Source organism: Megascapheus bottae, chromosome X, assembly GCF_031878675.1.
Source record: "Megascapheus bottae isolate mThoBot1 chromosome X, mThoBot2.hap1, whole genome shotgun sequence".
Classification (NCBI taxonomy): Eukaryota; Metazoa; Chordata; class Mammalia; order Rodentia; family Geomyidae; genus Megascapheus; species Megascapheus bottae.
The window spans coordinates 39,014,979-39,031,510 of record NC_143547.1 but is presented as its reverse complement, the minus strand read 5'-3'; the positions used below and the strand labels follow the sequence as shown (position 1 = coordinate 39,031,510).

General features: G+C 37.9%; 1 protein-coding gene across 2 annotated transcripts in view; it reads right to left on the bottom strand.

The window, feature by feature from the left end:
* The window catches only part of Phka1 (phosphorylase kinase regulatory subunit alpha 1), a 141,321-nt gene that overhangs the window by 69,997 nt on the left and 54,792 nt on the right, over positions 1-16,532 (bottom strand). For both annotated transcript variants that reach the window (XM_090326737.1, XM_090326738.1), the window contains exons 13-14: positions 15,470-15,548; positions 7,933-8,067 (exon numbers count right to left, since the gene is read on the bottom strand). In XM_090326737.1, coding sequence (XP_090182863.1) covers positions 7,933-8,067; positions 15,470-15,548 — 214 coding nt within the window. The remainder of the gene's footprint in view (positions 1-7,932; positions 8,068-15,469; positions 15,549-16,532) is intronic.

Sequence of the window (16,532 nt, the reverse complement as noted above, 5' to 3'; positions counted from 1 at the left end):
GCTACCACTATGCCAAACTCCTGGCCCCTGGTCAAGAGATTTTTAATGCACAAATCAAAGCAACGAACACTTTCTACATACAGATTTATGTATACATAAAGAAATATAAACACACCTTATTTCTTCAGATGTCTTCATTTTACAGCTTAACATTCTATCAGAATAACTGATGTAGGTGACTTTCTTTTGTTGCAATAATGCTTATAATGAAATCTGTAAATTTAGCCACATACTTTGTTTCAAAAAAGTTCATTTATTCACATAGCATAATACTACACATATTATTTTGACACCTTTTCTCCCAAAATACATTGTTAAATATACTTTCATGTTAATATTGGCAAAAATACTACTAATTCTTTTTGGATGGCCAGAAGATACTTTTGTATTTAATTTTGCCTGTATTTTATCATTGTTATTCTTACCAATAACCTATGGTTTTTGAGAGGCTTCATTAGTGGGGCAGCACAGAACTTGAGAACCGTTATCTCATATTGGTATAGTATCTCACTTTGTTATCTGATATATTGAATGTATTTGCATTTGGATATTTGAATTTTGATAGGGAAGGGGGGAAAACCAAGACGGGTGCGGGGTGTGGGAGGGAGGGAAATGGATACCAAGACATGTGAAAGGGTATCAATGTATGTGAATTAATGCACCTTCTATCTGGCAAATATCATGTAACCCTTTTACTAATTACAATAATAAATAAATAAATAAAATAAAACAACAAAAAAAAGAACTTGAGAACCGTTAATACCTTGGACATATTCCACACCCACTCAGTAAAGTACAATTTTACCTGAGGTTCATATCAAACCTGGGTTAATTCACAAATCTTTCCCTTTGCTGGTTTCTTTTTTATTATACTAAAGTATGCATGACATAAAATAATCATTTTAATAATTTTAGCATGTAGAGTTCAATGTCTTTAAAATACCAGTGTGTAAACATCATCCCTATACACTTTCGGAACATTTTAAATATGTATATATACTTTAAAAAATTGATATATTCAAAATTATGCAGGCCTCGGTAGAGAATAATGTAATAGTAGATACACACTTTCCAAAAAAATAGTAAAAAATGGAAAATTGTATTGCTTAAATGGAATAATAAAAAGGGGGGAAGGAATTAATTTTTACTTATAAAAACAATACATTTTACTTATTTTGTTTTGGTTTTACTAGGGCTTGAACTCAGGCCCTTGCAATTGTTAAGTCAGGCATTCTTCTTTTTGTGATTTGCCGATTTGTCTCCAGTTTTTTTGCTTTTATCATCATCATCATCATCATCATCATCATCATCATCATCATCGTGTGTGTGTGTGTGTGTGTGTGTGTGTGTATGTGTGTGTGTGTGGTGTGTTAGTACTGGGGATTGAACTCAGAGCCTCATATTCTTGCTTGCTTTTTCCCACTCAAAGCTGGTATTCAACATTGAGCTATGCCTCCACTTCTAGCTTTTTGCTAGTTAACTAAAGTTAAATGTCAAGCAGATTTGTTCTCTTGGGCTGATTTGGAATAACAATTCTGAAATCCCAGCCTTCTCAAGTATGAGCCACCAGTTCCTGGCTTATTTTTTTTTCAGTAGGGTCTCACATTCTTCCTAGTTTGGTATTGACCTCAATATTCTTATTTATGCTTTCTATGTAATTGAGATGACAAGTATATACTGCCATGTCTAGGATTTTTCAATTGACTGAGATGGAGGAAAGGGTTTCTCATAAATATTTTGCCTGAACTGGTCTCAAAATGTGATCCTCCCAGTCTCAGCTTCCTGAGTAGCTATGATTACAGGAGTGAGCTATCATGCCCAGAAAAATTACTAATCATTACCAAAAATACTAAGAATCCAAAGTTGGTGGGGGAGCAGAAAGCAGAAAACGTATATTTTATATCTTACTGTAACTACATAATGAAATTGTTCCCTGAAGTACTAATGGCCATTTGGATATTTATAACACCATTCGTGGGCCATAAAAATGCATCAGTACAGGCAGACAGCTGTTGGCAGCTGACAAGAACCATAGGAGAAGCATATATGTCATTCTGCCATATATCAAATGTTTCTTTTTCAGGTCTTATATGGCCTGACAGGAGTGAGGAATAAAATTTCCCCATCTCTGTTGAAAAGGAAATATTCTCCAAGGAAACAGTGGTAAGTACAAATCATTCATGAAAGGACAAACATTTTAGAAAGAACTCAACCACCTCATAGTAAGAAAATAATTGATTTGAAGGAATAAAACATATCTATTTCAATATATGGATATCCATATAAGAAAGAATAAAGGAACACAAACAGAACAATATACACTCAACATGACTGTGAACAGGTATCTATGAGCACTAACAAAAAACTATTTCAAAGATTTGAATTTAATACTTATTAAGTTCTTACATATTCATAGGGTTGAAATTTATGGAGATAAATCAAAATCAAGGTGTCATCAGGGCAGATTCCTTCTTGGAGGCTCCCAGGGAAGAATCCAGTCCATGCTTCTTCCAATATCTAAAGTATATGGGCATTCCTTAGCTCACAGTCTTGTCAATCTGCCTCTCGATTCTGTCAGCTAAATTCCTACTTCTTTAATCTGGTCTTTCTGATTTCCTCTTATAAGAGGACTTGTGCTGGCATTTAGAGCCCACTTAGACAATCTGAGAATTCATTTTTATTAAATATTTTTACTTGTTATTATAAAGGTGATATATACAGGAATTACCATTTTCTAAGTCAGGTGTTAATATTTTTTTTCTAGAGGGATAAAGAAATTTATTGCTGCTGACCCAAACCAGGCTAGTGCCAGAAAGGGTTTGGATGGTGAGGAAGGGGGGAACCCCTGGGGTTTGTGTGTGTGTGTGTGTGTGTGTGTGTGTGTGTGTGTGTGTGTGTGTTTTGGTTGTGAGACTTGACTCTGGGCATGGGAGTTCCCCCTAGGAACTGAGCTCTTCAGATTGAGTCACAGTACCACTTATGTTTTTTTTAGTGGTTAATTGAAGATAAGAGTCTCACAGACTTTAGTGCCTGGGCTGTCTTTGAACCTCGATCCTCAGATCTCAGCCTCCTGAGTAGCTAGGATTACAGGTGTAAGCTTCCATGCCTGGCATGTGTGTTTTTAAATTTTAGTTTCTTCATTTTTTTATTAAAGAGACTCTTATCTCCATTTAACCTCTAGAAAACGGGAAGTGGGGCTTGGCTTAAGGGTAGGGTGGTAGCCTTGAGCTGAAGAGCTCAGGGAGAGCATCTAGGCAGTATACAAGCCCCATGACCCCTCCTCCCCCCACACAAAAAGAGTCTCAGGTCCTTTTGTGCCCTGGCTGGCTTTGAACCTTGATCCTCATATCTCAGCCTCCTAAGTAGTTTAGTTTACAGGCGTGAGCCACCGCACCTGGCTTATTTTCAGTTTTTTATGAAATCTCCAAAGTACCTTGCAGTGTGCCAGCATTTGTCATTGTCTGAGTTCAGAATCTTGGCCATTCTAATTGGGGTAAGGTGGTATCTTAGGGTTGTTTTTATTTGCATTTCCTTTATGACCATGGATGATGAGCATTTTCTCATATATATATTTTTTGCCATTTTAACCTCTTCTTTTGATAAGTCTCTCTTTAGTTCCCTTGCCCATTTGGTGATTGGTTTGTTGGGTTTGGGGTGATTAGTTTCTTGAATTCCCTGTAGATATTGGATATTAAGCATTTGTCTGATGTATTATTGGTAAATATCTTTTCCCAGTTGGTTGGCTGCCTGTCTACTTTAGGAGCTATGCTTTTATCTGTGCAGGAACTTTTTTTATTTTTATTTTTAAGTAGTTTCATTTGTCAAGTCTCTTTCCAATCTGTTGTGACCCTGGGACTCTGTTCAGGAAGTTTTTGCTTGTGCCTATGAGTTCTAATATCTCTTCTACTCTATCATGTAGCAGTTTCAGGTTTTCAGGTCTGATATTGAGGCCTTTGATCCATTCTGAGTTAATGCTTGTGCATGATGATAGGCTAGGATCAATTTTCAGTTTTCTGCATGTGGCTACCCAGTTTTCCCAGCACCAATAATTGAATAGGTTGTGTTTGTTCCACTGTATATCTTTGTCTCCTTTCAAATACAAGTTGAATATATGCATGTGGTTTTATTTCTGGATCTTCTATTCTATTCCATTGATCTTCTGGTCTGTTTTTGTGCCAATACCTTGCTGTTTTTATTATGGTTCTACAGTAGAGTTTGAAGTCTGGTATTGCAATATCACCTGCATTGCTCTTTTTTTTGTGGGTCATGGGGCTTGAACTCAGACTGGGCTCTTCAGCTAAGGGTAGGGTTGTAGCCTTGAGCTGAGGAGCCCTACCCCTTGAGCCAAGCCCCACTTACCATTTTCTAGAGGTTAACTGGAGATGTGTCTCAGGTCCATTTGTGCCTGGGCTGGCTTTGAACCCTGATCCTCAGATCTCAGCCTACTGAGTAGCTAGGATTACAGGTATGAGCCACCACACCCAGTCTACATTGCTCTTTTTGCCTATAATTGTTTTGGCTATTCTAGGTCTTTTGTTATTCCACATGAACCTTTAGATTGTATCTTCTATTTCAGTAAAGAATGCCTTTGGGATTTTGATGGGGATTGCACTGAAACTGTATATCAATTTTGGCAGTAAGGCCATTTTCACTATTTTGATTCTCCCTATCCATGAGCATGGGATGTCTTTCCATTTCCTGGTGTCCTCTTTAATTTCTTTCTTTAGGCTTTTATAATTTGACAGTTTCACTACGGAATTCGACAAGACTTATAAAGATGAATTAATACATATACTCTTGAAACTCTTCCAAGAAATAGAATAAGAAGGAACAGTCCCAAAATCATTTTATGAAGCTAATGTCACACTCATCCCCAAACCAGGGAAAGACTAAACAAAAGAAGAGAACTACAGACCAATCTCGCTAATGAACAGAGAGTCAGAAATCCTCAATAAAATACTAGCAACAGAATCCAGAAACAAATTTTAAGAATTATACACTACCATCAAGTAGGCTTCATCCCACAGATGCAAGGCTGGTTTAACATTCGCAAATTAATGTAATACCTCCTATCAATAGAGCTAAGGTTAAGAATCATATGATAATTTCTCTGGATGCTGAGAATGCATTTGACAAAATACAGCATCCATTCATGTTGAAAGCACCAGAAAAAATAGGACTAGGAAGGAGGTACATTCCTTAAAATAATTAAAGCCATATATGACAAATCGACAGCCAGTGACATACTAAATAAAGACTCGAACCATTTACCTTAAAATCAGGAACTAGACAGGGGTGCCCACTCTTTCCACTTCTCTTCAATATAGTGCTGGAACCCTTAGCCAGAGCAATAAGGCAAGAGAAGGACATCAAAGGGATCCACATAGGGAAAGAAAAATTAAACTATCCCTATTCACAGATGACATGATTCTATACCTGAACGATCCAATAAACTCCACTCCCAAATTCCTAGAACTAATAAATCACTGTAGCAAAGTGGCAGGATGCAAAATCAACCTTCAAAAGTCAGTAGCTTTTCTGTATGCCAAAAATACACAAACAGAAGAAGAAATCAAGAAAATGATCCCATTTGCAATATCCCCCAAAAGAATAAAGTATTTAGAATTAACCAAAGATGTAAAGGAAATATTTAGTTTCTTTAATTTTTAATTCAATTTACTGCTATTACAGGAGGTAATGTACAAAGTGGTTACAGTTACATATGTCAAGTAAAGAGTGCATTTCTTTTTGGACCATATCACCCTTCCTTACCTTTCTTTTAATCAGAATTCTTAAGTGAATCACATTTTCTACATTTGACATACGAAGAGACATTCAGTGGATCCTAGGATTAGGACCATAATCTCTCTGCGGGGTGGGAGCCCTCAGTACTCCCTCAGTCTACTCTTTTAGACCCTACAGATAGATACACATTCCTCTCACATGCAATACATATTTAATTTACCACATTCCAACGTCCTTCAAACTTTCACCATATTATAGCATCATCATCTAAATACCATCAGCCCACTAACTCAAATTTCATTATCTAATTAGGTATGAATAGGATTTCATAGATCATCAATACGACAAAAACAATCCTCCCTTCTTGTGAACCACTGAAACTAGAAAGTACAATTTCTGCTCTCAAAATTCTAGGGTGGGACCGGGTACTGGTGGCTACTCCGGAGGCTGAGATCTGAGGATCAGTTCCAAGCCAGGCCAGCATGAAAGTCTGTGAGACATTATCTCCAATTAACCACTTGAAAACAAGAAGTGGGAATGTGGCTCTAGGGGTAAGGCCTTGAGCTGAAGAGTGCAGAGACAGAGCCCAGGACCAGAGTTCAAGCCCCAGGACCGACAAAAAAAATTCAATGATTGGATATGGATAGATACAAGTAAGTAACAGACATTCCCACTCCTAAAGGGAGAAAACGGAAGAAAGGAGTTGAAAGGCCTGAGAGAGTTTGTATAAATTCTTGGGCAAACGTTATTAATCCTCATATTCTTTTGCTTTCTGTTTGTACATGTGTGGATACCAGTCCTGGGGCTTCAAATCAGGGCTTAGGTGCTGTCCTTGAGCTTTTATGCTCAAGGCTGGCTGTGTCTGTGTCTGTGTCTGTGTCTGTGTCTGTGTCTGTGTATCGGTAGTGGGACTTGAACTCTGGGCCTGGGCATTGTCGCTGAGCTCTTCAGTTCACGCCTACAACTTGAGTCACAGTGCCACTTCCAGTTTTTTGGTGGTTAATTGGAGATAAGAGTCTCGTGGATTTTAGTGCCTGGGCTGGCTTTGAGCTGTGATCTTCAGCCTCCTGAGTAGCTAGGATTATAGGCATGAGCCACTGTGCCCAACTATGTCCAGCTTTTTTTACATTGTTCGTTGTAGGTAAGGGTCTCACAGACTCACTGCCTGGGTTGGCTTCAAACCACAATCCTCATGTCTCAGCATCCTGATTTGCTAAGATTACAGACATCAGCCACTGGAGCCCATCCTGCTTTTTTTTAAAGCTAATGACATAGTGATTTATTTAGTATAAAAAGGTCATTACTAATTTCAGTAGGTACTGATAAAATGAGATATTAGCTGAAGCAATTTTTGTATCACCAACTAGTTTATTACATGATGAAATATTAAAATACCTTAAAAATTCCATGGTTCCTACTCTGTATAAAATTAGTATGTATCGAAAACAGAAGTACACATTTCAGGAAAGAAAGGGCATATTAGTCAAGTGTGCATTTGAAATAAAGATATGTTATCTTAAAATATTCATGTCCTGGAGCTGGGAGTTTGGCGTAGTGGTAGAGTGCTTTGCCTAGCACGTTGCAAAGACCCGGCTTCAATTCCTTGGTACCATATACATAGAAAGAAGCCAGAAGTGGTGCTGTGGCTCAAGTGGTAGAGCACAGGGCTTGAGAACACTCAAGGACAGTGTTCAGGCCCTGAGTTCAAGGCCTAAGACTGGTAAGAATATAATAAAATGTCCATGTCCTATGTACCAAAGGATTCATAAAATGCACCTAAGATCATTATGCTCACTCAATAAAGATAGGTATAGAAATGTGGATTCCAGGGAAGAGAATCTTTCTTAAAAGAAGTTTATTAAAGCAATACAAGACCAAGAAGGAAATAAAGTGAACAGAAATGTATCAAGAAATGCTTTGAGTTGGGCTCTGGTGGCTCACACCTGTAATCCTAGCTACTCAGGAGGCTGAGATCTGAGGAACATGTTTCAAAGCCAGTCAGTGAACAAAAATCTGTGAGACTCATCTCCAATTAACACCAGAATACTGGAAATGGCACTGTGGCTCAAAGTGGTAGAGATCTAGACTTGAGCTGAAGAGCTCAGGGAAAGCACCCAGGTCCAGAGTTCAAGCCCCACAATCAAAAATTGAAATGCTTTGACTTTACAGGTCAGCTACTCTCCTTACCTAAACTGGAATAAATGTGGCTGAGGATACGAGCTGGTTGGACTCTGATGGGGTATACTTCAGCAATCGTCTCCACATCAATTCCCTTGTCCTTTAAAATGGCTTTGATTTCTTCATTTTCAGCTAGAATGGAGACTACAGTGAAGAAAGACAAAGTCAGTAAAGGTTTTATTTTAGTAGGTAATTTAAAAACCCTTGGGTCACATAATTTTTTTGGGGGGGGAAGAAGAGGAGGAAATAAACAGTTACTGAGGAACTTAGATTTTCCCAGGTACTTATTGTTTAAACAGGAAAGGAAACAGATAAGTAGAGTAGCATGCTGTCCTTTTTGGATATGTACCCTTGTGCCTCCAGAAAATAACACATTTCATTCTAGCTGAGATTTCATGTTTAAATGGGAAAAAAATCATCATGAGTGTTTTTCCAAAGCACGGTAAACGATGATTTCCTGGGCTCTTTTGTGCCTGTACACCTCAGGTCATTAGGTTATATGGGAGTAACAAACACTATCCCAATGACAGGAGTTTACCCCATACAGAGGATATAAACTAAGGGTAAAGCTGGACTCATCAATATTCATTAGGCAATTAAATTTTAGAAGAGTTCTGGAGGAGTAGAAATGGGGGGGGGGAATGATACCTCTCTTTGCTAAGCCTGCATAGCTCCCATTTCTTCCACTTACAGCCTTGTCACTTAAGTGCTAAGCCTGCTTATAAGGGAAGAGGCCAAGTTGGCTCTCTGATTCATCTTTCACATTCCCTCTGTGGACTGGTTGCTGGTAGGGGACAATAATCCCAAGTAAGACTTTAGTTGGCTTGGTACTAAGCACCAAGGCAAACATTTCCTTTCCTCCTGCTCTTCTAGTGTCAGCCAATGTGTGCTAATGGGTTGGTGGGAACAGGATTGTACCAATTGCTCCATTTCAGCTAACTATATTGGGGGTGGGGGAAGTCTAGTTCACAAAGTACTACTTCGTTTTTTATGGTATTATTCTTTTGGTCTTTTTTCTATCTTGGCAACCTCATGTTAATGGATTGTTGAGATCTGGGCCAGACATATAAAATATTGTGCTTACATAGTTCCCTGGGCATAGTATCATCTTGATTGCTTCTCCATGAAGCATGAAAGAGGAAAATGTGCAAAGGAAATATGATAGTGCATGAGAGCATTCCAGGAAGAGACATGTGATCATTCATTCATTCATTCAAACATTTACTAAGTACCTAAACAGATGTGGTAGTGTGCCATGTGCTAGGGATAGAGAAATGAATAAAATAAAACTCTCCCCTAAGGAGCTCACATTGTTATGAAAATGGAATACACATGAATTGATTATAAATTAACCCTCTAGATAAATTATATATGCCCTAAACTAGTCTTTGGTGGGAAGGATGGTTTCAGGAAAGAGCATATTTAAAAAATTGATGCCTTCATTTGAAAGAATGAACAAGTTAGCCAAGAAGTACATAGGAAGGGATACCAGTTGGAGATCTTGCATTCAGAGATGAAAACTGTGTTTGCACAGGAGGAGAGTGGAGAGAAGCCACTAAGACTTTAATAATGCCATGGCAATGAAGGACCTTACATAATGGCCAAAGAAATGTGATGTGGAAAAGTACATGTCATATTGGGATTTTGATTTCCAAGCTCTGTATTACAGAACCTCAGAGTACTCCAGAGGACAACGCGATAAAAGGAGAAGAGGGGACTCAAAGAGAGTTAGATGAATAATTGTTTGATATCTCAGGAATACATTCACACAAGGGATTTATTTTTTTATTTTATGAAATATTTGTAAATTCCGATTTAATGTTTCTTATGTGCTAAGCACTGGCAGATGCTAAGGATACATAGGCAGACATCACGAGTCTTGCAGAAGGAACAGACAGAAATGGATCTGGTACAGGCAATAAGAAAAGTTGGGGGAAATTGTTCCAGATTAAAACAACAACAACAACAGCATGGACAAAGGCTCATGGGAACAAGGAATAAGTATATCTAGGAATTATAAAAAAAAGTTTTTTAGTTTTGTGTTTGTGGTGTCAGGGATTAAACCCAGAGCTGCAACCATGCAAGTGTTTCTAAGAGTGGACTATAAGCTAGGCACTTGCAGCTCACACTGTAATCCTAGCTACTCAAAGTGTCTGAGATCTGAGGATCATGATATAAAGCTAGCCCAGCATAAGATAACTGGATCAAAAAGCTTAAGTGGAAGTGTATCACATTGGCAGAGCGTCAGGCTTGAATGAAAATGCCCAGCGAGCACCATTCTTGGAGTTCAAGCCCTTGTAAAAGTTCTTCATAGCAGAACACAGAATGTGATTGTGCAGTGATGAGAAATGAGTGCGAGCCAAGGTCAGAGGTCAGATCCTAAAGAGCCTTATAAATCATAATAAGGAAACCTGCAAGGGGAAGCCCTTGCAGAGCTGTAATCACAGGAATAACATATCCATAGTGCACCTTAAAAAAGATAATACTTAGATTGAGAGGATGTAAACTGATTATTTCTGTATCTGGGCTACAGAAGTTATTTTTTATTTGTGTATTTTTTTTGCCAGTCTTGGGCTTGAGCTCAGGGCCTGAGCACTGTCCTTGGACTTTCTCAAGGCTAGGGTTCTACCACTTGAGCCGCAGCACCACTTTCAGCTTTTTTTTCTGTATATGTGGTACCAAGGAATCGAATGTGAGGCAAGCACTCTACCACTAGGTCAAACACCCAGCCCAGAAGTTATTTGTTTAAGTAAAAGAATAAATGGATAGACTACAATTGGCCTGTACTGAAGACAATTGGAACAGTAAATAAAAAAATATTACTATAACCTAGGTACTCCTGGTTCACACTTGTAATCGGAGTTACTTAGAAGGCTGAGAATGGGAAGATTGTGGTTCAAGGACAGCCTGAGCAGAAAAGTTCACAAGACCCTTTCTCAACTCATAGTTGAATTGAATGGTTCATGCTTATCATCTCAAGCTATATATAGTAAGTCTTAGGATCATGGTTCTAGGGCCAGCTTGGATAGAAAAATCCATGAGATGTCTCAACAGAACCAGATGCTGTGGTGTACATCTATCATCCTAACTATAGGAAGCCTAAATAGGCAGACTGCAGTCTAAGTGCAGACCCTGGTAAGAAGTGACATCATTTCTTAAAGATAAGCAATGAAAATCTTGCCAGGAGGTACAGCTCAGTGATAGAGCACTTGCCATGTAAGTGTGAAGCCTTGAGTTTAAATCTCAGTACTGCCAAAATGACTGCTATAATATAAGAGGATGAGGTGGATAGGCAACATTAAGAATATGCTATGGGTGCTGTAGAAAACTGGATGGATTTCAGAAGTATTTCATAATAAGACAGAATTTGTTAACTAATTTGAATTCAGAAAGTTAAAGAGAGGGAAAACTAACCTGAGAAAGACTCCCTGAGTGTTTGTGTTTCTGGAAGCACAGCATGCCTTTTAATGATATTGGCACACAGCAGGAACAGCAGATGTGGGTGGTACAGCAGAAGGGTGCAGCTAATTAATTTTTCGCAGGCTAAATTGATGGCGCATGGGAGACATACACACGGGGCTAGCTTAAAGGAAGCTGCTATAAGTGGGGCACTGGTGGCTCATACCTGTAATTCTAGCTTCTTAGAAAACTGAGATCTGAATATCATAGTTTTTAACTCCGCTTTGACGGAAAGCCTTTGAGACTCTTATCTCCACTTAACCAGCAAAACGCTAGATGTGGAGCCATGGCTCAAGTGGTAGAGTGTTAGCCTTAAGCAAAACAGTTCAAGGACAGTGCCCAGGCCCTGATTTCAAGCCCCAGGACTAACACATAAAAGGAAGTGAAAGCTGCTATACATTCATGAGTTATTAGCATAGAAAGGGGAAAAGTAACATAGAGATGAAAAATGGAATGCAGACTATGACGTCAAGAATGGTGTGGGTGGTTTCTTGACCCATGACTTATGTTTGCTTTGTGGAATATCAGGTAATACCAGCTTCTGAGAGTAATGAAATAAGTAAAGAGTTGAGAAAAGGGAGAAAGTTGGAGGAGGATGCTGAGAAACAAGCAAATTTTACAGAGCAGTGGACTAAGGACAGAACTCTCAGTAACAACAATAGTTAAGTATCAAAGAGAAGATGGGGAAAGATATGAGACAGAACAGTGTTTAATATAGGTTATAGGAAACCCAACAGAATATGGCATGATAGAAAACAGGAGTTTGGGCCGGGAGTTTGGCCTAGTGGTTAAAGTGCTTGCCTAGCATGCACGAAGACCCAGGTTCGATTCCTCGGTACCACATACATAGAAAAAAGCTAGAAGTGGTGCTGAGGCTCAAGTGGTAGAGCTCTAGCCTTGAGAAAGTCCAAGGATAAGGCTCAGGCCCTGAGCTCAAGCCCAGGACTGGTAAAAAAAAAAAAAGAAAACAGGAGTTTTCAGAAAGATTAATAATAGATAGAACTGAAGTATTGAATAAGATGCAGATATGAAATATTTACTGAAATTGGAAACATAAAGCTCAATAATTTCAACAAAAATATTTTCAAAGTAATAAACCAGATTATAAGGTAGAGAAGAATGAATGGAATATGAAAGGGGCAGAGGTTTGGACAAGAAAAATAAAAACTAGTTGGATAACTAGAGGAAGATGAAAATGTCAATAGATGGGGGGAAAAACAACAAAAATAGAGTGGCAAACTGAATACTTCACCTAAGAGTAAATTTCTAGAAAAGGCTCATGTATCAGAAAGAGAACTTGAGCTTGGATAGGAAAACAACCTTTTTTTTGAGACTACAGGAAAGGAAGGAAGGTCAAGTACGATAGTTAGGATGGAGAAGATTAGAAAATTGATGAGTAAGAGAGCATAATGATCAGGCATAAAGTAGCATGCTTAGAATAAGGCTTTAACAAGGGCTAGAAGCTGAAAATAGACTTTATTTGGGTTAGTGGTTGAGAAGAACAGAAATGCACAAACAAGAACAGAAGGTGGAGTGAGTTGGAAACTATGTCTTTTCAGTACCACGGTATGTTCATTTGATAGTTCCCTCAGTAGCTTTAGCTGGCAAGGAATGGGATCAGAAAGTACAGACTGTAAGACTGACCTAGGGCTATAATTTTTTGAACGCATTTAACAGTAGTATAATGCATTGATGGGTGAGGTATTTTGCTGTTTAACCACGAAGTCGAGAAGAGCAGGTGAGAAAAAAAAGCCAGAAACAAGTGCAATGTGAAGATATGGTGGTGTGCACGTGTAATCCTAGCTACTCAAGATGTGAAGATCAGGAGGATCATAATTCAAGTCTAATCTCTGCAAAAAAGTTTGCAAGGCTCCTTCATAACTAGTAAAAAAAAATCTTGGCATGGTAGCATACACCTATCATCCCAGCTACAAGAGAAGTATAACTAGAAGAACTGTGGTCCAGCCTGGCCCTATTAGACCCTATTAGAAAAATGAAGCCATTAATGCACCATCTATCTGGCAAATATCATGTAACCCTTCTATTAATTACAATAAAAATATATGAAAAAAATAAAATGCAAGCTTCTCTTATCCATGATAAAAAAGAAAAGAAAAATGAAGCCAAAAAAAAGCTGGAGGCATGGCTAAAGTGGTAGAGCACTTGTCAAGCAAAATGCCTTGTGTCGGACTCTTAGTACCATAGGGAAATGAATAAAAGAAGAATAAAAAGAAAGCTGAAGTGACATGAGCCTAGTAAAAATACTGGATATATAGATATATAAGGTGAAATGGTCACAAAGTTTGATCCTTGTTGAGAGTAGAGTAGAAGGATAAGGTACTTGAGTTATGGATATCCAAGAATTTTGAGGCTAAAGATGTCACATGACATCTATATCAATGCTAAAGTCTATTTTTATGGACAAATGTGGGGAGGAAGAAGGCTGTGAACTGAGCCTCTACATCTTCAATGACTAAATGCTTTAGAGCATCTAGGACATCGATACAGCTGAGTGTAAGCCTTAAAGCAGAACAAGTTTTCTTACAGAAAGGAAGCCTAATGGTCTTCATCAAATGTTTGCTAAAGACAGTGATAAGCAAAATCTCTGTAATATATAGAATTACAAGTACAGAAAGCTTTAGAAAATAGGATTCTTTTCCTTAAGAATCAAGTCTAGAGAAATTGTAAAGTTGCATCAGGGAAGGATGTAATACTATATTGGATAGTGATGTTGGAGAATCAAAAACCATCTCAAACGTGAATGGAAGGAGGAAGGACAAGCAATATAGTCATTACATTCAATGTACTATCTGAAAGTAATGGAGCTATGTAACTTGAGGGTAAGGACTGGATGGGGAAAAGGGGAGAATGATGGGAGGGGTGACATTGATTAAGATGTGTTGTACTCACAATCTGACTTCTGGAATAGAAACCCCACTTTTACATGTCTTAATAAAAATAAATAATTAAGCTGGATGGAATGGCTCACACCTGTAATCCCAGCTATTCAAGAGGCTGAGATCTGAGGACTGTGGTTCAAAGCCAGGCCGGGCACTAAAGTCCGTGAGACTCATTTCCAATGAATCACCAGAAAAACTCAAGTGTAGCTCAAGGAGTAGGGTGGTAGCCCTGAGCTGAAGAGCACAGGGACAATCCCCAGGCCCAGTGATCAAGTCCCATGACTGAATAAATCCATCGATAAATAAAAATAATCTCAAGATTTTTATCCTAGGAAACTAAGCAAACGGGTTACTACTAGAAGTGACAAGCAAGGGAAAAGCAACTGCTGTTCTTAAGAGAGGTAAATGGATGGGATGAAAAGTAAAGAGATCAGTACTAGAGATTTTTTAAGTATTGACACTAGAAATCTTTGTACGTTAAAAAAAAGATCCTTAGCCAAGTGTTTTGCAATAAGGAGATGACCTCAAATTTAAGTTGATTATTAGGGAAAAAGTAGATCTTAGACATATTCTCCAGTGAAAACACAATGCTAAGATGGGCCTGGAGTTTGGCCTAGTAGTAAGAGTGCTTGCCTAGCATGCACGAAGACCCGGGTTCGATTCCTAGGTACCACATATATAGAAAAAGGCTGGAAATGGTGCTGTAGCCTTGAGAAAGCACAAGGACTGTGCTCAGGCCCTGAGTACAAGGCCCAGAACTTGCAAAACAAAATATAATGCTAAGATGCAGTACTAGTAAGTCAAGACAGAATATGTAAATACAGAGCTATTAAAGTATGAGAGTAGGTGCAGAACAAAGAGGTTATGAAAAGGATTACTAGTAGAAAAATGTTTAAGAGAAAAGAGATAAGTAGGAAGTTAAAATGTCAGGGCACTTAAAAGTTTCCAGGAATAAAGAGTGCTTTTGAAATCACCCACCCTTCATTTGTGTATGATTACCAGTAATTTTGAAACCAAACTGAACTAAATTTATTATATATATATATATATATATATATATATATATATTCAAAGCCTAGTAAAATAAAAGGATGAAGATTAAACTCAAATTACTGGCCGAAAAACATCTGTGTCCTTAAGCACACTGTCAGAACAAAACTTCTGCTGCTGGAAGTAAAAATACATACCTTGAACAACAACATCTGGCTTTGGTACAGTAGAAAACCTACGGTTCAGTGGATCAATTTCTCCAGGAGCTAAAAATCCCTAAGGAAATACATACATATACACACACAAAAAAAACCACAAAACAAACAAACCAGATTATCAAGGCAAGGTGTGGTAACACACACTTTTAACCCCAGAATTTGAGAGGCAAAAGGATTGAAAGCTCAAGGCCAGCCCAGGTTAATAGAGAGACTCTGTCTCAGATTTAAAATCTGATTATTAAGTCTCAAAATAAGTAGAACTAATGGTTTAGGGGAGGTATTATTAGATAGCAAACAAATTCCTTCCATAAATAAAACTGGAATTCACATCTAAATAAATTTTATCTGTAGTTCATTGCTAGTGGCTGCCAAAATACTTTACTTTGGAAGTCAGTTAGATAAAAATTATAAAGAAACAGAAAGTTGCTGGTTATTACTCTACCTTCTGTGGATATACATATTATGATAATCAGTCCACATTGCTTATTTTAAGCCATTGTTTCTGTTTTTCACTTGTCCGATTGTCTCCAGTACCTTCTGCTGAGCAGAAATCTTTTTCACTTGAGGTTCTGTTCTTTATGAAATAAGATGAACTCCCCCTTTTTTATCCTAATAATGCCGAATATCTCCTTTTATATTGTACTTAATCTAGTTGAATGAAGATTTCACCAAAAAAGAATAATTGGCATTCTGCCAATTATTGCTAATTTCATGCTAATGCCAAGTAAAGATAATAAAAAGTTGTCACAGAAAAAACTTACTCAAACTAAAACTGTTGCAGAGAATAAATAAATGGACATATATAATCAAATAACAAATATATACCCAAGTCATAAAGTTAGATCTTCCAGGTTAATTACATGAAAATAACATATAGAATAAAATAGATTTATCTGTAAATATGGAAAGCTTTTGAGAAAGAAAAATCTTCTGTGTAGGCTAAAAATCCCAAAAAAGAATTTGGACACGGAGCCAGGACTTGCTATATGCTTATAATTGTGTTTATAACCTAGCTGAGACTCAGGAAGGTGAGCTCTATAGG